The 23,308-nt window shown below is 42.8% G+C and overlaps 1 protein-coding gene across 1 annotated transcript; it reads right to left on the bottom strand.

The window, feature by feature from the left end:
• Positions 1-5,864: 5,864 nt before the first annotated feature.
• On the bottom strand, positions 5,865-7,761 carry LOC146581413 (uncharacterized). Its single transcript, XM_085248508.1, has 3 exons — positions 7,093-7,761; positions 6,354-6,550; positions 5,865-5,991 (listed from the first exon to the last, which is right to left on the bottom strand). The coding sequence occupies exons 1-3, from the start codon at positions 7,759-7,761 to the stop codon at positions 5,865-5,867; spliced, it is 993 nt and encodes a 330-aa protein (XP_085104634.1).
• Positions 7,762-23,308: the final 15,547 nt, after the last annotated feature.

Genomic DNA, 23,308 nt, shown 5'->3' with positions numbered 1-23,308 from the left:
AGAGAATCCATCCATCTTCTTCCCCTTATCCAAAGCAGTGGGCTAAATCATTCTGTCCAAACCAAACGGGAACAAGAAGTGGGTCGTACATTCAAACACAGTGAGTGGGAGTCGATTATGTGAAGGAGCTTATAACACTCCTCACAAGCTTTCACAGCTTAAATTATTCACAAAACTTATTTTACATGAGGACGACTCAACATAATGAATTAATCCGTATCAGGTGTTTGTCCTGGATGTAGGAAAGACACAGGTGACCTCACCCACGTGTACTGGAAACGAACGGATTCCAGAAGAATTAGCGGGAGACTGTCACATTCGAGAATTGCTTCCGTTTTACGTTCATTAAAATTTAAAAAGTTTTGAGCCATCCATGACTTAACATCACTAAGGCAATCAAGCAGGAGTCTAATTGGGGAGCTATCAGAACGACTGAAAGGAAAATAAAGCTGGCAGTCATCAGCATATAGATGAAATGAGACTTTGTGTTTACGAAAGATCGCACCCGGTGGCAGGAGATGAAAACAGTAATGGCCCAAGAATAGATCCCTGTGGGACACCCCACGGCAGAGGGGCCACAGAGGACGATGACGAGCCCAACTTAACACAGAAGCTCCTGTTTGACAGATATGATTTTATCCACAAGAGTGCCAAGCCAGAAATGCCCACACAAAGCTGTAATCGAGAGATCAGCAGGACGTGATCCACTGTGTCGAATGCAGCAGTCATATCTAGTATAAGCACTACGTGTTTACCACAGTCTGTCGTTACCAGAATATCACTCATAACCTTTATGAGAACTATCTCTGTGCTGTGAAACGGCTTAAAGCCGGACTGAAAAACTTCAAGCATTTGAGTTATTTAGATAATCCATCAGCTGAGTGTGAACAACCTTTCCCAAGATCTTACTCTTATTCTATTGAAACAAGGTTGTGTTTTAATAAAACTGCTACATCTGTGCTTTTGTCGTTTATAAGCTTTCTATGTTCTAAGCATTATATCATATTTTATAAGGATGTTCTTTTGCTAAATAACAGCTGAGACATAAATTCACATTTTTACTGAAGCTCAGTGTTTGATTTCCACTGCTATAATTTTTTTCATTAAATATGTTTGATATGTTAGTCAGGTGACAGCCTACAGCACAGATGGATGTTTCATGTGTTTGCCATATTCTGGTGTTTCCATCATTTACCCCAGACTCATGGACTACTAGCTTAATTTAACATTACTGTTGGCTAAGAAGACACAGCCTATGTTTTACACACACACACACACACACACACACACACACACACACACACACACACACACACACCGACAGGACAGGTAAAATGTGTGGCAGTGGGAGGAACAGTGACGTGTTGATTTCTTTTTCCTTTCTCGTGCTCTTATTGTGTCTTGGTCCCTCTTTTTAATTTCATGTCCTTGATGTTTGAGTATTTTACTCCTTGTAAATGGGCTCTCAGAGACAATGCTACATAAACAGATGCAGAGGGTCTTTGGTTTAGACTGTTGTGTGCAGACTTTGTATCCTCTCCTGCTGGGATTTTCTTCTCACTGCTGAAAATAATGCTGCTTTGTTTCAGGATTGTTGCAAACTACTAATCTTAGTCTCAGGTGTTTCTCTTTCTGGTAGCAGAGAGTAAGCACATGGTTGTTGTAGTTTCTGGGTATCCACTGAGTCTCCTTTCATGAAAGTGACTGTAGCATAGCCCTCAGCTGTCCACTGGTAGCAACATGATGGCATCCAGCAGACAAGGGAGGACCCCTGTGTCCACTGCGATGCACACTTGTACAGGCTGAGTGGGGTAATGAGAGTGTGCTTGTGCCTGTTTCTGAGGACGCCGTCAACAGGAGACTAACAACAACTCCACAGCAGAAAATGAAACCTCTGTCCAAACAAGAGCTCCCAGTGGACACTGTAGCATCTGCAGAAACTATTACTGTTCTGCACTGCAGAGCGAGGCGAGGAAGAGGAGGACGGAGCGGTCCCTCGAGTTAAGGGTGTTTTTCAGTTTTAGAGAGATTAGACTGTGTTTGTGTGTGTGAATCAGTGCACCTCTCATATAAAGTCACACCGCACACACACAGCATCATTTACTCAGCCTGTCCTCTCAGCCTGCCCACGCTGCACCTGTGCTGCATGTGCAGCCACCACGACAGATTTATAATCAGAGGCGCGGCCGTGCTTCATGTCCCTCTCAGTCGTCACCTGTTGCCCTGACATTTGCTCAGCCCGAGATCAGATCCATTAATACATCACAGCAGCCGTCCAGCACACCAGGACTTGTGACCGTGCATCAGGGTTGTGTCTTCTTCATTGACATTCTTCTTCCTTGTACGGTATAATTTGGTTTACCTCTCCCATCCCAACAATGGACTCTTCTCACTGTTGAGGTCTCGGAAGCGCTTCCGCTCCCTTATTTAAATTTGAATTTGAATTTGTGCTGCAGATCAGAGGGTTGGTAGTACGATCCCTGGCTCCTATCTATGGGCCACATGTCAAAGTGTCTGTGAAGAAGATACTGAACCCCAAATGTGTGTGTGAGCTGTCCTACATGACTGTTCTACACCTGCTCACTGCTTTTCAGTGGAGTCCTTTCTTTTAATTAGTCTCTTTGTTTGCAGGAAATATTTCCCACTGGTGATCATACGGACAGGCTTAGTATGTGCAGCATCACGTGTTGTGCTCCGCATGATGAGGATCTGGAAAAACCAACAGATGAATTGATAGACTTAGTTTTTGCTGGTCCAATGTGTTCAACATCCTTACTGTTGGAGTGATTTTGATAAAAGTTGTGCTTAAAACTGTAAACCTTGCCGTGCATGTTCAGATATTTTTCTGTTCCTCCCCTACATCTAGGATGGTGGGGGATGCTATGAGCTATAGTGTTGCAGGCACATTGCATGTAAGGTTCTGGTTTCCTTATTTAGTAAGGAATGTTTACTTCCTGCCGTTTATGGGCTCACCTGTGCTTGTATATGGTGGACCGTTATATGGGATGAGGGGAGATGACCCTTTCATTACTCGGGATGTTGATACACGGTTGTAACCAGGGAGACACACACACACACACATTCACTCACATGCTCACACGTGCATATATACACACAGTGCCATAGCTTTTACGACTCACCATATAGGTTTTGCAATGAGGTATTTCTGTAACTGTTTTCACTGAATAAAAGGCTGTGAGGGGACGCTGGTTCTTTTACGTTGGCTGGGATCAGGTGAGGGACTTTCAGATCCAAGATCCTGCTTCCCTTGCAAGTTGAAATGGATTGAGCTCTGATTGTCTTGCTTTGTTCACAGGGATGCGTCTCTGAGCTAGCGAGGCCTGCGAGTGCAGACCTAACACTTGCATGTTTGTCAAGGTCAGGCACTGCTCGACCTCTCAGCAGCATGAAGCAGGTTTAACCTCCATGGATAACTTCTACCGTTATGACAGCTGCATGAAACTTTTCAATTGTTATCCTTTTGCTAAGCTTTAAAACTGTAACTGGGAGTCGACAGCTCTCGCTTGTAGATGCTGCTGTGAACCATAACCCGCACAGCAAGCTCATGTTTCAGTTTTATATAATTTACACACAGTCTGTAGAAACAATGGGATAAATCTAATGCACAGTCCTGATGGCAGCACACTCACTGAGGTTCTCTCAATGCAGCACAAGATCAGATGGTTTTATTGTTGTGTCTGATTACTGTTCTATGAGTCTGAGGATGAAGTGCTGTTCAGTTCATGGTCTGTGCCTCTGTATTAGCCACCCTGATAATACTTTGGCTGTTTTTAGAATTAGTGCTAACCGGGGACGCACTGAGATTTAAAACAACAGTCTGCCTGAGGGCCAAATGCTGATATTGTATCAAGATCTGCTGGTTTTGTTTCTCTCGTCATTTAGTCACAATTTTCTTTCAAGGAAAAAAGAAATATAAAATATTTATTTTATAGTATTTGCCAACATGCTGACATCAGGCCGACCAGCACATATACCAAAATATAATATCTATTGAAGTATTTACTAGAAAGGAACTCCAGAAGAAGACCAATTTTTATCCAGGACATTTCTCCATGCCTGTTTGGACTTGAAGACCTGGTGACTGTGATAAGTCGACATGACCGTGTCACTTTAAGTTAGCAAAGGCAGGCAGAGCTGCGTGGCTCCTCTGGCACCCTATAAAGGATGACTCACCATATTTGCTATATGCCATATATCTAAAGTGACATTATGTGTTTATGTGAAATATTACTTGGAAACTTACCATAGAATTTATTAAACTGGGTATTTGAATATACAATAAGTTTAAGACCAGAAACATCAAGCAAAGCTTTTATTTTACAAACAAAAACATACTGTAATGATTTTCTCCTCCTGGTGCTCTGTACACAGCAAATCCAGCATGTCCAAATTAACACTGTCGGATTTGATTTCAACACTATTAAAGTGTCTATATGGGTCCACACCAGAGAGTGTTAATTTAACTCGTTTTGGAGAGTTGGTACGTTAACTCTGATTTAGTGTTAAACACCAAATCTGGCTGGAGTTGATAATTTAACACTTGGTGTTAAGAGTTTATATATTAACTCTCAAAGAGTATTTTAGTTTAACTACGTAAGAGTTATCTTCTAATTCATTCTAAAAAGCGGGAATTTTACTGTTCTGAAATTCTAGAAATTTCTTTTGGAAATAAAAATTTACTAAACAGATGCAATAGTTTTTGAAAAACATTTATTCTGAACTGTGCACCACAATTTCAAAACATTTTTTGAAAGATGTAACAGTGTACATGTTCTCACTTTCATTAGAATTGTGTTTATCAAAAGGTCTGACATAGGTGAGCTGCACTGTAAAAAAAACGTGCTGTTTTTACAGGAAAACCCTGGCAGCTGGGGTTACCAGGGACTTCCTGTAAAAACGCTTTACAGATGCAACTTGTAAATTGATTTACAGTGAATGAATCTCAGATTAAAACAGTTAAATCTACAGGAAAAAGAAGTTAATTTCACACATAGATGTGATATATAAATACACTATTTCCTGTATCTTTTACAAGTAATAAATGCTTTTTGTGGATCCATAAACTGCAAAATTAACAGGGAAATATCGTACAAAGAACTAATTTAACATGGTAGAACTATGGTGAAACTGTGCATATTAAATGGAGCTGCTCTGTAAATTATACATAAAATCTATGCTGAATATTATATGTTTTAATGTAAAATTTTAACCATAACCCAGCAAATTTCTTACTGCTACGCCTACACCCAAACATGCAAAAATACATCTTGAGAAAACACAAGAGAGGAAAATATCACTTTTGGGAAATTTATTTTGCAGCCACATTAGCAAAATGACAGCAAATGGATCCATTTTTCCAACTAACACAATATGCAATGCACACAGCAACTACACAATTCAATCAAAATATAGGCTATAAAAGCTGTGGAACATTCCTGCAAAGCAAGAACCATGTTCATGAAACAAGCATTTGTTAGACCCTCCACCAGAAAAAGTTAAATAACCTGTTAAGACTTTAAAACAAAAAACACATATTGTGCCAAAAATGATCATAATCACCGTGCAACGCAACACGCACCCTGCTGTCACCACAACCATGGCCCTGGTCAGAAAACATCAGCAAAACCACGTGGTGAAACAAACCTACACATGTGGTCTAGAAACACTGCAGTAGCCGCATGTTGTTTTTTTCTTTTCTTATGTAAATAAAGAACATTCCTACAAAGAAAGAACATCTTCATGAATTGGCTTCATGCATTCGACCAGTAAAAGGTTCCAGTACACATTGTGGAACAAAATTAACAAAGTAAAACTAACAGTCCACAGAGAGTCAAAATTTAGGCTTAGCGCCACTCGTGGTCGGCGAGATCCTGAATCAGGGTGAGGACTCGCGGGTTCACACTGAGACGACGCTTTGAGTTTTTGTTCTCTACTTTGGTTCCTTTTCCTGGGTTTATGGAGAAGAAACACCTGTAGAATAACAATCATATAAAAGTTTATTAAGCATTTTTATAATTGATCAGTTAAAATACACGTACAAAGTAAGTAAAAATTAAGTATATACATATATATACACACAGTCATGGCCATGACCACGTTCAAGACAAAGTATAACCAAAATGCTGTGGGGAAGTGAACATAGTGGGAGACCAGGCTGGGATATGTGAAAAGACTGAAGGGTATTGAAGATGGAGTTTACCTTTATTCCTCTGACGTCTTGGATAGTTTCAGACTGGAGATCAGCAACAGCCGCGTCATATGTCTCTGGAGTGCGTGGAGGACCACAGGCATTTGGATCAGCATAAAACTCACTTCGTGTTACTTCACAGTACCTGCAAAAATATTGAGAGCAGCTGAAGTTTTCTGTAAACCCTCCTATGCAATGAGAACCCAAGTTGTCCCCAGCAATACAGTAAAGACCCCCTTTTACTGTTTCTCCATCTACATCTATTCCATCTGTCTCCAAAGATTTCAGATCTGCCAACAACTCTGAGAAAACTTTGGCTATTCCAAAACGCTTGAAGTCATTCTCAACACACAACAAGACTAAAAACATGTTATCTGTATTTGAACGCAAATGAATGGGTAAATTTGCTAATGACAGATAGACTGCAAGAAGTTTGTGCGTCTTTTTAGCAGAACCCAGGGGATTCACTACCTCAAATGAATCTTGGTACAAAATCAGTTTGAGGCTTTCCGGGTTTTCATTAAAGAACTGGTGACATTTGAATATTTTGCCATCATATAAATCCTTAAAAATTTCTACATCAGGACCCCAAACTGTTGTGACTGTGTATTCCTCCATAACTGTGACTCTAAAAAGCTCTTCAGGGTTTCTCCAACTGGTATGTAGTAAGCACATTTTTCTGTCATGTTTTCATCCATTCCCAATGGCACTTTCTTGGGTTCTGTGTATTTAAACATTTTTTTGAATGTTTGATTTCTGGTGTGTGTTGTTCCTAGTTGTCCCTGATGGCAAGCAGAGAACAAATCTGACTCTTTAATGCAGTCACAGATTTTAGTGACTGCTTCATCTGATAGGTTCATTTCATTTTTTAGTAAACAACTTACCTTATTAATTGTGTAGGCTTGACCCAATTCGTGCACATTCTGCATTTCCTCAGCAATACTCTGTATAGTAGAGGGAGGAATTAGCAGCTGTCCTTGCAGTTTAAGGTAAAAGACACACATGTTTCTGAGATAAGAATGACTATCCTTCTCTGGCATATCACTGGCTGAACTAGCAGATGCCATGGTTTCATGTGTGTTTTCTGAATATTCTGTACTGTCATTTGGGGGCTGAGGATGAGATTCCTTGTACATGTCATCAATACCATCTGGGGAACAAGCTTTATGCTTCCTACACATGTGAGAAGTAAATGATGACTTTTTTGTAAACATATGCTTACAACCACTTACTGGACATGACACAGACCTGCCCTCTGCAATATGATCGTTTAAGTGAGACACTAGCTCTTTCACTTTTTGAAAATGGCGGGCACATAATGAAACCGCACATTTTAAATCTGCAACAAGAGCTTTATGAGTAGCTTGAAGTGCAGGTGCATTGTGCACACGATAAAAATGCCCCTTGAAAGCAGAATATGTGGTGAATGTTTGGCTGCAATTGGCGCCAACACATTTAAAAATACAACAAGGCTCATTCTTATGCACTCTGCAATGTAGTACATAGCCTCTTAATGTGACCAATACCTTTTTACAAAAGACGCAGATGATCATTTTTAGTATTTCAAAAGTTTGCCTGTGCTTTTCAGCTGAACTAGCATGCTAGCGCTAGGTTATGAGCATTGGTCTAAATATCAACTGGTGCTTTTATCTTGAAAAAACGTCGCCTAGATATTGAACTTACCGTGCAGACTTTCTGACGAACAAACACAGATCCTCAAAAAACACTTGAAATCGTATGTTTGTAATTTGTCCTAACAATGTAGTTGCTGAAAGTTCAACGTTTTCTTCTCCCGTCTTCTCTCTCGTGCTGGCTCGTTAGCTATAGTCATGAACTAGGCGCTCTTCCCCTCCCGCCCTCACGTCATTATCCAATCAGAGACGAGCTTCAGATGCACATTCAAAATTAGGCGCGCTCAGTGCAACGGTGAGTGGTTTGAAGTAGCTTACAGCTCTGTGGAGATGAGGCACCATCATCCTATGGGAGGCACTGTAAGTTTGTTTAGCCTGTAATAATGAGACATTGCTGACCTAACCCAAAAAAGTATTCTAGTCTAAGTATCACATTGCAATTAAAAGAAACATGAAGAATACAAGCATTATGACAGAAGCATTACTTAGACGTTAAATAATAATTTCTTATTGGTTACCCTACAATAGGCTGAAAATAGCCCGAATGATTTAAGAAAAAAACATGATGTAAACAATTTTAATTGTATATTTTTATATAGCCTATAAATGGAGAGGCAACCTCTCAGGTTCACAATGACATCTTCTGTGTCACGGATTGCCGGGGCAAGCCGTGTGGAATTGTAGAAAGGGACCAAAAGGTGGCAGCTCTGGTGCAGGTGAGTGTTTATTCACAGAGGTGGGTAAGTACAAACAACGGTGGCGACAAAACATGAAACTGGAAACCTAAACTGGGTAAACTAATAAGACAAACCAGAAACGAGGATGCAGGGAGGTTCGGAGAAATACATACGGGAAGACGCAGGGAGACCGAGGGGAAACAACACAGACGAACCAGCAATTACTATGACAGAAGACACAACTTAAATACACTCAGAGAACACAGGGAGATTACATACAGGTGGGAACACAGCTGGGAGTGATCACGTGACGAGAGTAGGGAGACAAACTGAAACACTCACATAAGACGCAGACCTTCACAATAAAACAGGAAACACATACACGCAATGACATAACACACCAACTTAACACAGACTGGGGGAAACAGAACATAGGAACATGAACCATGAAACAGAAGAGTATAAACACCCAAGGTAACCAAAACCACAGAAAACTAATAAACTAAACAAACACAGAGTCGCAGACTCCGGATCATGACAGGACCCCCCCCCTCAAAGGCTGGCTCCAGACAGCCCAACAAGAAAAACAGCCAGAAAAAACAGAAAACAACCCGACCAGGGCGGGCGGCGGGGGTCCAGGACGGAGGGCTCGAGGCAAAACAAAACAGGAGCACCAGAAGGCCAAAAGACAAAAAGAAAAACAAAACACGAGACCCAACCCAAGAAAACCAATGAAACGAAACACACCACAGCCCAAGAAAAACGGAGTCCAAAACAGAAAAGTTCAGGGGACCGACAGCACAGGAGTCCAAAACAGTTCAGGGGGCCGGCCAGGGGGCCGACAGCACAGGAGTCCAAACAGTTCAGGGGGCTGACCGTGCGGACGGCAACGGCGGCGACGTGGACACAGTTCGGGGGGCCGACCGTGCGGACGGCAACGGCGGTGACGTGGACACAGTTCGGGGGGCCGGCCGTGCGGAAGGCAACGGCGGCCACTCAGCCGATGGTGATCTGGACCAGGTGAGGCTGCAGAGGCTGGACCAGGCGAGGCTGCGGAGGCTGGACCAGGCGAGGCTGCAGAGGCTGGACCAGGCGAGGATGAAGACTCGGATGAGGCTGGACCAGGCGAGGCTGCAGAGGCTGGACCAGGCGAGGATGAAGACTCGGATGAGGCTGGACCAGGCGAGGATGAAGACTCGGATGAAGCTGGACCAGGCGAGGATGAAGGCTCTGAGGCTGGACCAGACGAGGATGAAGGCTCTGAGGCTGGACCAGACGAGGCTGATGATGATGCTGCAGCCGGCGAGGATGATGATGCTGCAGCCGGCGAGGATGATGATGATGCTGCAGCAGGTGGCTGGACGGGCTCCTCGGGCCCTCCAGCTGAGACAGGTGGCTGAACGGGCTCCTCGGGCCCCCCAGCGGAGACTGGAGACAACGGCCGGAGCGGTCCCTCGGACCCTCCAGCGGAAACAGGAAACAAAGGCCGGAGCGGTCCCTCGGACCCTCCAGCGGAAACAGGAAACAAAGGCTGGAGCGGTCCCTCGGACCCTCCAGCGGAGACACGAGACGAAGGCTGGACGGGCCCCTTGGACCCTCCAGCAGAAGCCATCACAAAGCCAGCAGGCATGGAGTCCTCTGGCAGACATGAAGGCAATGGGTGCTGTGCTGAGCACTGGCCCTGCTCAGACAGCACTGACACGGAGTTGTTCTCTGAGGGCTGCTTAATCTTCAGGGGTCCAGAATCAGCTGGGGACTGAGACCTAGCCTCTGGGGAAGCCCTGGAGTGCAGAACGGTGCCTGAAGCAGCTAAAGCGCGAGAAACTCCCTGACTGGACCTTAAATTTTCTCCCTGCATGGAGTGAATGAGTGGAACCGGTACTGCTGGAGCCAGAGCTACGGGTAGCGGGGGCACTGGAGCTACTGGGGCCTGCGCTACGGGCGGCACTGGAGCTACGGGCGGCACTGGAGACTGAACTGAAGGGGGCACTGGAGACTGAACTGAAGGGGACACTGGAGACTGAACTGAAGGGGACACTGGAGACTGAGCTGAAGGAGGCACAGGAGACTGAGCTGAAGGAGGCACAGGAGACTGAGCTGAAGGAGGCACAGGAGACTGAGCTGAAGGAGGCACAGGAGACCGAGCTGAAGGAGGCACAGGAGACCGAGCTGAAGGAGGCACAGGAGACTGAGCTGAGAGGAGCACTGGCTGCGGGGGAGCTAACTGAGCTGAGAATGGCTGCGGGGGAGCTAACCGAGCTGAGAGTGGCTGCGGGGGAGCTAACCGAGCTGAGAGTGGCTGCGGGGGAGCTAACTGAGCTGCCGGTAGCTGCACAGGCGATAAGCAGCTCGCGTTGACATCCGCCACACAAAACGCAGCCCCTGAATGAACAGTCATGCAGTCTGAAAATGAAAAAGAGTCCTCACTCACCACAGCCGGCGATTTAGAAGCCCGAACGTCCGGCTGTGGGGTGGCGCGCTTGCGGCGCGATCAGCGTTTCCTCCCCGCAGACGGCTCCGACGGGCCGGGCAAGATCACATCCGGCGAGTCGGGCAGCAAGGCAGGAGTGGCTGAGAGAAGGTGGGGTGTGTGCCGGAGAAAAGCCTGCACGGTCGGAGGAAGCGAAGTTAGAAGCCATGGCAGGCCGGAAAAGAGCCGTTGTAGCCGACTTTCCACGGCGCGGTGAAGCTACTCTGGAGGGTCCTCAAGCCACAGCCCGAGGAGAATCTCCACGTTATATGTAACGTCGTCCCGGAGCTCCTCGGACAGATTTACTGCCGCTGGGTCCATGGTGGCTGGTTCGTACTGTCACGGATTGCCGGGGCAAGCCGTGTGGAATTGTAGAAAGGGACCAAAAGGCGGCAGCTCTGGTGCAGGTGAGTGTTTATTCACAGAGGTGGGTAAGTACAAACAACGGTGGCGACAAAACATGAAACTGGAAACCTAAACTGGGTAAACTAATAAGACAAACCAGAAACGAGGATGCAGGGAGGTCCGGAGAAATACATACGGGAAGACGCAGGGAGACCGAGGGGAAACAACACAGACGAACCAGCAATTACTATGACAGAAGACACAACTTAAATACACTCAGAGAACACAGGGAGATTACATACAGGTGGGAACACAGCTGGGAGTGATCACGTGACGAGAGTAGGGAGACAAACTGAAACACTCACATAAGACGCAGACCTTCACAATAAAACAGGAAACACATACACGCAATGACATAACACACCAACTTAACACAGACTGGGGGAAACAGAACATAGGAACATGAACCATGAAACAGAAGAGTATAAACACCCAAGGTAACCAAAACCACAGAATACTAATAAACTAAACAAACACGGAGTCGCAGACTCCGGATCATGACATTCTGTGAAAACATTTTTATTAGTCCTATCCATGACTTTGCATCATTTCATGAATCATGTTAAAAGTAGGCCCAGTACATCCATGCAGTTGTAAAGTGACTTACATATAGGTCATGTGTTTTTAAGAAAAACTGACTAAAACTGTGATTTTTACAGTATTTGCATGTCAAATTAACATGATTGTTTGGTTATGAGTATTACAGTGTTTCACTGTTTTTATTCACAGTATTTATAGTTTTAACCAATAAATTTGATTATAATCACACATTCATGTTGTAAATATAACAGGAACATTCTGTTTAAAGGTTTACAATAATTCACTGTGATCGAAACACGAAAGTTGTGTTTTCGGGGTTTACTATACATTTCTGTAGGGGTTTTACATGGTTTTTATGTCAATTTCACTGCCCTTTTTTACAGTGTGGTAAATGCAAATAACAGCATTCTCAACACTTATTTCTTCAATACAATATGCATGTCCTTCATTCATCCCTTTGTGGAACTTCAACGCACTTCTGCTCTCCCCCATATTCCATCTTCACAAGCATATCCTGTGTGGAGATTGAATAAAAATTAGTTGACACTAATTAATGGCACAAATAATCCAGTAAACAATTGCAGCACAGTAAAGAAAAGGAATCATCTTTGAGCCATTACTGGTGTAAAGTATTTTCCCAAAAGACAAGGACACAGGCAACAGGTAATACTGAACTAAATGTAAAACCTCAACCTTTTTAATTTTTACCTAAACCGTGTGCACAAGACTCTGGAGGGATCTATGCTAACGTAGAATCCAGTCAGGACGTCTGCTACTGCTGTTTGCTTGTTTTTTTATAGGAGATCGTTTTCAGGCTTCAAGCAGCACCATTATACCAACATTTCACATTCTAGACATTGTTTTAGGTGTATTTGACCAAAAGTTTGACTGAAAATTCACATGCAAGCTTTTTTTCAAGGCTGTGGTATTTGCCCGCAAACAATACCTTTCAGCTAGCTAAAACAGAATATTATGCTATCAGCGAGCAACATGGCTAATGCCTTTCACACAGCTTTGTCTCAACTCCAAAGAGCCACAGAAGTAAAAGCTAATAATAATAATTGAAACAATCTTTGAAAAAATGACTTACCAAGCATGGCAAACAACTCAAATATGTAGAGCAAAATGTTCTGAAACGGCTTCACTTCAGCTTCGATTGGAGCCTATGGTGCTGGGGGCGGAGTCTGTGAATTTACTCTATTGGTGTCATAGCCCCTGTAGGAGTTCAGAGTTAAGAGGCCAAGAGTTAATGTTTCCATTGTAACACCTCCAGATTTGACAGAGAAACACTCATTTTTAACACTCGATTTTAACTACTATCATTTTACACCTCAGAGTTACATTAAAAGAATGTGACTCTACTTAGAGTAAAATTAACTCTACTTTTGCAAGAAGACTATTAACACCAAAACATTTAACACTTTTGAATTTGCTGTGTAGGGTCGCAGATCATCTGCCTCTTCAGTCACACCAACCCATGACTTGACATGTGGCCTCCAGCAGAGGTGGAGACCCTCAGACTGTGTGGGCCCCACAGGCCTGGGCTCAGGCATCACCTGACGTATACCGGCTCAGGCTCCGCTGGCTCTAAAAGCTGTGTAGGTGCTGTGCCTGCCTGCACTAAAGATTTAGGATACAAAGGCGGAGGATGTTCAGAATAGGAAGGCTGAGGCTGCTCAGCAGGGTAGCAGTCTCTTCTGACAAGAGGAGATGCTCTTTTCCTCCAATTTAGCATCTTTCGTCCAATATATCCACTCTCCCTCCTATACACATTTATAAACCATTTCAGCCTCGACGATCTAATTTTGTCTCCAAACAGCTCCTCCTTTTGATGTACTCATTTGTAATCCTGTCAAATCTGGTAACTTCTAGTGGGAATGTTGATGTCTTCAGCACTGCCTCTTGTCCATTTGTTTGTGCCACCATCTTCAAACCATACATCAGTATCATCTTGTAAACCTTCCCGTTCACTCTTGCTGCTATCCCTCTGTCATAAATCATTTCTGACACTTGTCCTCACCCACTGCACACAAGCACTGTTTTCTATGCTTAAATGTCTTCTGACCAACATTCACACTCTGATGAGCTAAGAGCAACTTGGAGTTAGTATCATGGCCAAGGCATGCATGTACCATGCAGACTGGAGTGTCCAAGGATCGAAACACCAACCATCAAGATGTCTGTGAAGGTTCTCAGTCATCCAGGTCATCGCAGTCTAAGTAGCTTGGAAAGAAAAGCGTCTGGACTTCTGTAAGTTGCTTGAAGGCGTTTCACCTCTCATACGAGAAGCTTCTTCAGTTCTAAGGTCAAATTTTGGAGAGTCCCAGATGTAAACCCAGTGGGAGTATCCCCCCAAGAGGGTCATGGACCCCCTAATGATCCTCTAGCTAATCACAGGTGTGGGTCCCAATCAGCCAGGGTTTCGGAGGGGCTCATTGTGAAACCTAGCCTCACCCTATCATGTGATTTCCTGAGATCAGATGGCCCAGGGTGTGAGTGGGCATTAAGGCGTCTGGTAAGGATCTCAAAGCTGGATTATAGATGACAGTGGCTTACAACAGTTGGTGTCGTAAGCCACCGCCTCTGTTCAAAGATGGTCGCTCACAGTGGACATAGATGGCTTCTTTCACTCCTCTTTCAAACCATCTGTTCTCAACATGTGAACATTGGAATCCTTGAAAGAGTGACCTTTGACCTTTAGATGCAGATGGACTGCTGAGTCTTGTCCTGTGGAGGTGGCTCTTCTATCCTGTGCCATGCGCTTGTGAAGTGGCTGTTTCATCTCTCCAATGTGGAAGTCTTTGCATTCCTCGCTGCACTGTACAGCATACACATTGTTAAGTCTGTGTTTTGGAGTTTTGTCTTTCGGGTGAACCAGTTTTTGTCTGAGTGTGTTGCTGGGTCTGAAGTAAACTGGGATGTTATGTCTGGAGAAAACGCTCCTGAGTTTCTCTGATACACCAGCTACATAGGGGATGACAGTGTTGTTGCGTTTGTCTTTCTTATCCTTCCTAGCCTGTGTCCGATCTTCTTTTCTGCGCATCTTTGGTTATCCTAATTGGGCTTTCATCAAGTAAGCAACGATGCACAGAAAATTATCGGTTTAACTACAGCCAGCTTGAAGGCCTGTGGTACATAGCTGATTATTTAATTCTAATTTTACTGAATTTACATTTACCCTTATCCAGCAGTTTTAAATTTCCCTCAGTGTCGCCTTCTCTGGCCCCTGGAAGAGTCTCTAGCATCACATCTCAGAACAGAATCACCAACTATTAGTCTCTTCAGTGACTCACCTCAGAGTTGTTATGAACTATCGAGCCACCCTTACAGGAGCTGCATTCAAGAAGAGGATGAGCAGGCTTTGAGCAAGCTGAGCATTACAGTGAAGCTATCAGTTTACCTTTTGATCTATGTTCCTACCCTCAGTTATAAGGGGCGCCATTTGTAAACTGAAACATGCCGAAATTAATGGCAACATTTTTCCACATTTAGCTCTAAATCTTACAAAAACATCTTTTTTTGAGTCATTTTTTACAACATTTAGTAAAATATTTGTAACTTTTGATATTTAAAACACAATTTTAAATGTTAAATCTAAATATTATATTTAAATCTAAATGTTAAATTTAAATGTTAAATTTAAATGTTAAATCTAAATGTTACGGGAAACTAAATATTTAGCTAATATGCAAATTTATTGTACGGGTCACTGATTCCCTACCAGCATGTCCAGCGATTTAGCTGAAAACATTGGAAGAGCCGTTTTGTCGGCCATCCAACGATTCAGCGGTAGTGCAGTCTCCACCTCACAAACGCCGCAGCACTTGGTAAGTTTATTGTATAACATTTTGGACCATTGACTGTTTTGGACGGGTTGATAGGAGTGTTAGCAAAACTAGCAAAGCTAGATTACTTAGCTAGTCCTCAATTATTTCATTTGGTAGGCAGCAGACAGATCGAACATCATACAACTCTATTTATTTATTTGGTAGGTAACAGTCGTTCTTGATGTAAATGTTTCCTTAGGAATCCAGCAATGCACCCGGACCAAGTAGATCTGCCGTCTCCACTGGGATACCATACCGCTCGGTAGGCCTTCTTACACATATCATTTAGCTGACTGGCTTTTTTTTTTCTTTGGTGTAATATATCACCTTAAATTAACTCCTGTCAAAGTAATGATTCTGATTCTACATATATTTCATCTTCTTAGGGGTCCATCACTAGCAGTGTCACATCACCACCAACAACATTCACAAGTTTTACATCATATTTTATTACTGTTTTTGCTGTGAAGTGTCTTTTGATTGCCCAATTTGATATTTTAAAACTATTGATAAAATATTACTCCCTAGCTAATCTGTCACAGTATAATTGCCTCAAATTACCCATTTTCTGTTAGAGAATTTTTCTCATTGAGATTATCTTTGCCGTGTTCTAGGATGGTTACCAAGGAAGGCTTCAGATTTCCAAAGAGGAACTGGAAAATGTTCTTTCCCTGAAAACATCTTTTACTGAAGCTGCATCTATCCTTTCCATCTCCAGGCCCACTCTGTATAAGTTACTGCAAGACTATAATATCAAATCAAATCAAATCAAATCACTTTTATTGTCACATCACATGTGCAGGCACACTGGCACAGCACATGCGAGTGAAATTCTTGTGTGCGAGCCCCACAAGCAACAGAGATGTGCAAACACAACAACACAAACGAGCAAAATACAAGAATGGCCAACCTGAAACTAATAAATATATGTACAATATATAATAGTGTATGCATTTCTGGATGTGTATACTAAATATTTTCCTACGTGTGTGTGTGTGTGTGTGTGTGTGTGTGTGTGTGTATACACATTTTTACAAATTAAATAGTAAAAAAATAAAATAAAATAATAATAATAATAATAAAATATATAAAATATACAGAGTTGAATATGTGCAAAACAAGTGGCATTTATATACAGTGTGGAGTGCATAATGTTGAAGTTCCAGTAGTGAAGCTGAGGTGTCTATGACGTGTTCAGCAGTCTGATGGCCTGATGGAAAAAGCTGTCTCTCAGTCTGCTGGTACGGGACCGGATGCTGCAGAACCTCCTTCCTGATGGAAGCAGTCTGAACAGTTTATGGCTGGGGTGACTGGAGTCCTTGATGATCCTCCCCGCTTTCCTCAGGCACCGCTTCCTGTAGATGTCTTGGAGGGAGGGAAGCTCACCTCCAATTATCCGTTCAGAGCACCGCACTACTCGCTGGAGAGCTTTGCAGTTGTAGGCGGTGCTGTTGCCATACCAGGTGGTGATGCATCTCAGTGTCAACATTCAGTGTAATCAGTGACCATGAGTTAGATCAGATAGTGTCCCAGATAAAAACTGAACATCCAAATGTTGGAGAAGTGATGCTGATGGGTCATCTGCATTCCAAAAACATAGTGGTTCAAAGATGGCACGTAAGAGAGTCACTGCGGAGGGTGGACTCGGCTGGTGTTCTATCCAGGAGAAGAACGCCAGTTGCTCGGCGAGTATACTCTGTGCCTCATCCAAATTTCATATGGCATATAGATGGAAATCACAAGCTGATTCGTTGGAAGTTTGCTGTTCATGGTGCAATAGATGGATACAGCAGGATGATGTCTTAATTTGATGATGTTGATGTTTCTTCAGTGCTCCAGCAATAATCGAGCTGAGACTGTGAAAGCCCTCTTTACTGCAGCTGTTGGACAATTTGGCAGACCCCTGCATATCAGGACTGATCATGGAGGAGAGAACGCTCAGATTTGGGAGGACATGCGAGCAAGCAGGGGTGAAGGCTCTGTCTTAATGGGAAGTTCTGTGCACAACCAGAGGATTGATCCGCGACCCGGCCTGGTCGCAGGGGCAGCAGCCTAAGCAGAGAAGCCCAGACTTCCCTCTCCCCAGCCACCTCCTCCAGCTTATCCAGCCGAGAGATATAATCTCTCCAGCGTGTCCTGGGTCTGCCTCGGGGCCCCCCTTGGAATTCAACTTTTGCGAGATCTCGCAAAAGTTGAATTCCAACAATGGCGGCAGCTACTTAGTTGTAATATTACTCTTTCTGGGTCACAAAATACACTTTTAAGATAGTTTGAGGCGTGACTGTAGTTGTGTGAACGTCAGATATCTGCTCGGTTAACAAGACACCCACCATCTCGAAGCTAACGGGAGGTCAAGACCTATTACAGTCAGGAGGAACACCACTTTCCCGGCACATCGTGCCTCAACCTCCAGGTCGGCTTCGAGCTGGCGGCCTCCGAAGAATGCGGCTAAAACTTTTGCGAGTTTGTTTTGCAAGATCTCGCAAAACTTTTGCGAGATCCCGAGTTTGTTTTGCGAGATCTCGCAAAAGTCTGTCTTAATTTTTTTTTCTCCCGTGTCCCCTGCGGGGCTCCGTAATTTTGAAATGTCCTTGTTTAAAAAAAAAAAGAAAACGCTAATAAAATTATTTTGTACTACACCAGTGACTTTATTGATTTGTCGTTGAAAATAGAGAGTTAGCATTTTCATAAATCTATTGAAGCTTTGAAAATTATTACATTTCAACATTAAATGCAGTCAGAATTGATTTCAACTATCATGTATGAAGCAAAGTTACTTGAAACTACAATTAATGAACAGGATTAGAGTTAACCAGCCCACCATTTTAATTTCACTTTTTTGGAACATGTTTAGATGGTGCTGAATAAATCTCCATTCAGGAGTGCTACTAAGAAGCAGTAATGAAAAGCATCATCATCAGCCATTGTTGTTTCATTCACAAAAAGCTGAAGCTCATTTGCACATGTGTGTGCAATCGGGAGATGTTTGCTTTCATCGTGAATGAATGTTATTTTAGGAGCTGGTTGAAAACCCATGGCTGGAACCTTGCTGCTCCCGCTGGCAAAAGCCAAGATGTGACCAGGCCTCAAAGCCTTCACAAATGCCTCTTCATCCTTGGTAAGACTCCTTTCTCCAAGTGCGTCTCTCAGCTCTTTATCTAAAAACAAAGAAAAACCACCGTTAACCTGGGGACACTAAAATAGTTAAAGCTTGAGCTAACAACTAAATGATGGCTAATGTATTTTTAAAAAGTACAGAGGTTCTGTCTTTGCTTTTCTTGTCAGTCGTAAGATTTCATACATTTTTATTCCTGTTTTGTGTATGCATGTGACATAAAAATACAAAATAATTTTTACTTTAGTGTCCTGAATTGTTTCATGGCCAGACTACATTCTATGTGAATTTCTGCTTACTTTCGACACACTGGAGAAATTCCAGAAATCTGACCACCATCAGCTCCCCTCTAACTCTTCTGTTGCTCCCAAGGACAGAATAGCTTGGCCTGAGAACCCCAGCAATTAAACTGGCTGTCAGATCTTTGTCCTCCCCTGATAGGTCAAGCAGAACATGCAAACTGGGGTTCTCTCTCAGGAGTAGGGATGGGTACCGGTGTCCGGTGCCATGATGGCACCGGTTCTGACATAAACGGTAGTAACCAGACCGAAAAGCAGCGCACATTTCGGTGCTTTATTTCGGTGCTTTTTTTTCCTGAGCTGTGATACACTTCTAGCCAATCATTTTACGTTTCCGAGAATAGTAGGCGGGCCCAGGTACGTACGTTCTTTTAGAGCAAACTCAGCAGCCTGCAACACGTGCTTTAAGCTGATACTGTGATACTGTCAAAGGAGGCAACACCTCAAATCCGATGAAACACCTGGCGACGCATAGCGTTTTTTTTAAAAGCCCAGAAATGCGCCGTATTTGATAGCTTGCTGCGAGACCTCACACCGAGCGCATCTACTGCGGGTGGGTTGCCTGTTATGCAACATCCCCCAAAAACACGAAGAGGAGAGTCCTGGCCCCTAGCCCTGCCAGTGTAGCAGAAATGATGAGGATGATGATGCAGCAGCAGCCGTTCTTCTCTGCGTGAGTAGCTAAATGTTGTTCGTGTGTAATTTACGTTGAGTAGGCTAACCACGTTATTACATTAATGCATGTAAGGTGAACTAGCAAACACCATCATAGTTACATGCGGCTGTCTTCTTGTTTGATGGCAGATACTCCCTTCACCCTGGCCAAAAAGGCTAAAATGACCAAAGAAAAAGTGGAAAACAGTTAAACATGAGAGGTTTTGGACAAAGTTCGTGTTTTTTCCATTGTTTAAGCACTGCTTCCAGCCAAGAGTGATACCATATATGCCCCATAGCTGCAGAAAAGGCTAACATTGTTATCTTTTTACAAAAAACAGCTGAGCATGAGAGGTTTTTGGACCAATTTTGTGTTCTCCATTCTTTAAGCACCGGTTTGAGCACCGTTTGAGCACCGGCACCGTTTCAAAAGTACCGATTTGGCACCGGTATCGGATAAAACCTAAACGATACCCATCCCTACTCAGGAGTGATAAAATCTAGACAGAAAAGTTTAAATAATGGTTAAATTCCAGTTTTAAATACAAAAAGTAGCTCACTCTAAATGTTTATTATAAAATAATGACTAATTGATACAGAAAAAATAAATTTTCACTCCATAGTAGGACAAGCGATCAGGTAGTTGATCGAAACAGCTTTTCCGTTGCAGGACTGCGAGGTATAGAGCTGCATTTTCACGAACAGATCTTTATTGGCCACGGTGACCGTGAGTGGAAGACCTTCAACCTTGATATCGCCATGAGTCGCAGCAGCTGACTGCTTTCTCCAAATCATGTTGAGTTGTTGCATTTACAACCTAAATATTTAAGAAAAACACTTTAAATGTTTGTTTTTTTACCAGTGTACAAATATGGCAGATGGTTCATTTTAATTGCACTCAAACATTTTTGTTTTGGTTTATTTGGCTGTACTTCACCAATATAAGCTTTTTTAACAAAAAGGAAACAAACTGAAAATATAATACATGGAATTGCCTCTAATAACCAACAGTGTATATATTATAGCAAAACTATGGCTAGGCACTTATAAAAAAAGGCAAGAAGACTTGTGAATATAGGAAATATTACAATATTCTTGTTATAATATTGCAATTCACCTTTTTCAGATTCTCTCTTAAGTCAGGGTCACCTATATCATCCGGTGTTAGGTGTACTTGAACAATGTCTCCTGACTACATGTGGAGAGAGAAAGGCAGGTGCTTTTCCACCGCACTATTATTGTGGACAACATCCTGCCAATGGTTCGATATACTCCATTTTGCAAGTTTAGGATGTTAAATTTCAGTGTGCATCCATTTGGTGTAGCTGAAAAATACAAAACAAGTATATTCTGTACAGACCCCAAGTGATATCTTGAGATTGGCAGACAAAAATGTATTAGTTTTTTTTTGTTTTTACTGTTTCAGACACACAGAACATATAACAGATTTGTTATCTGTAGTCATTTATTAACTTGTTAATGTTGTCAAACAATGTTCAGATCAGGTGGTTGTTGCGTTTGTAACATTATAAGAACGGGTGTCGTCAACAAGCCTTTAGGCCTTGAGTAAGTAAGTTAGTTAGTTTGTCTATGAAATCATATTACCTTCAAAAGCATCACCTGAAAGATGGCCTTCACCAGTAAACGGAAAAACTCCCGCCTTGGCCCCCCAAGGTCAGGAGCATCTTCCTCTGTATCATGTTCATCGCTTGCAAATGTGACATAAAGCATCTCACAGCTTTCTGCAAACTTGGGTCTCTTGAACTGACGCAAAGCAGTCGACCACACATTGGCTCGACTGATATGGAGCTGTCTTGTTCCTGGTGTAATGACTTTCTCACTATGAGCTCTAAGAAGACCTTCAATTTCTTCTTTGCTGAGCTTCTTAAAAGAACTATATAAAAATGGGACAATGACAAACAGATCTCGGGGGAAAATGGAAATTTGCTGTACATTTGACTCAAGTGCAGAGTTACAACAGATAATTATGTTGTGATAGTCCATATTAAATTAGTAAAGATGCAAATAAGATATTCAATAATCAAAGGTTACTTTCAAATCTTACCTTGAAATATGAACTTCACTCTGTCTATCAGACTCTTCTAGGAGGCTACGCTGAATTGCCTCTTCAAGAGCTTCATCTTCCTCCAGAAAAAGAGGGCTAAGTAGACAAGAGATATTAGAAATCATAAAACATGTCAGCCTTGAAGAATTTGTCACACTACATCATTTAAAAAAAAAAAAAGATTAAATGTAAATCCTTAAGTTGCAGTGATTCAAAAAACAAAACAAAACAAACAAACATGCAAATTGGAAACCTGCATCAAAACAAAATCCTAAACAACATCTAGAATGAAGGATTTCTTTAACTCCTACACAACAGCTTACACAAACTCTGCCACATTACATGGAAACATCTGCTGTCCCTCATTTTCACTCTCCTGAGTGCAGCCCTCTGTTTCCTGATGCTTGGCCTCACTTTCACCTGGTGATGTAGGCAACGCATGATCCACTGAATAAAAGAAAGAAGCATGACTTGCTTCATAATGGTAAATGGCCTGTATTTATATAGCGCTTTACTAGTCCCTAAGGACCCCAAAGCGCTTTACATATCCAGTCATCCACCCATTCACACACTGGTGATGGCTGCTACATTGTAGCCACAGCCGCCCTGGGGCACTGACAGAGGCTGCCGAACACTGGCGCCACCGGGCCCTCTGACCACCACCAGTAGGCAACGGGTGAAGTGTCTTGCCCAAGGACACAACGACCGAGACTGTCCAAGCTGGGGCTCGAACCGGCAAGGCGAACTCCCAACTCTTGAGCCACAATCGCCCATGTTAATGTTAACAGAGCCTTTATATATCCTTACATTAGTTCAAGTGAAAGTTGGGTACATGTTCCTCCTTGGCTGTAATCACCTGTGATAATTATTATCATTAAAATCGGACAAATTAATGATGCTCTCATCAAACAAACCCCCCAGGAATTATTACTCACTGCAGTAACAAAATCTAGCTGGTCATTGAGCTTAGAACCTCACTAGGTTTTCATTCACGTCACATACCTCGTCTTCTCCGTCAGACTGGACTTTCAAAGTCACTGTCAGACAGCTCTTCTGGTTCCTCCTGAGGGAACAGAAAGCACGTTCTACATAAAATCAAATACAGTTGCACCAAATCACTGGTAACACAGAGGCAGATGGCTGCACTAAAAACTGTTTACACCTGCTAAAACTGCAATATTAATTCATAAAATTCATAAAATTACGTTAAGGGAACAGACTCACTTTTTAGACAATAAATATTTCTGCACTGCAATATAAAATGTTTACCTGCGCAGGTTTTTGTAGCCCTGCCGTTATATAGAGGCAGGTGGTGGAACAAATCGAGGCAACTTTTTGGCCACACCAAAGAAAACTCTTCTGAAGATTGCTGCTCTTTCTTCTCTAAGTTGTGCTTCAGACCAGTCAGATGTACACT

This window comes from Mchenga conophoros, linkage group LG2 (assembly GCF_057382185.1).
Source record: "Mchenga conophoros isolate Kocher_MC1m ecotype Shallow Benthic linkage group LG2, M_conophoros_male_GT1.1, whole genome shotgun sequence".
NCBI lineage: Eukaryota > Metazoa > Chordata > Actinopteri > Cichliformes > Cichlidae > Mchenga > Mchenga conophoros.
The sequence above is the reverse complement of the archived record's forward strand: the minus strand, read 5'-3'. Positions and strand labels throughout refer to the sequence as shown.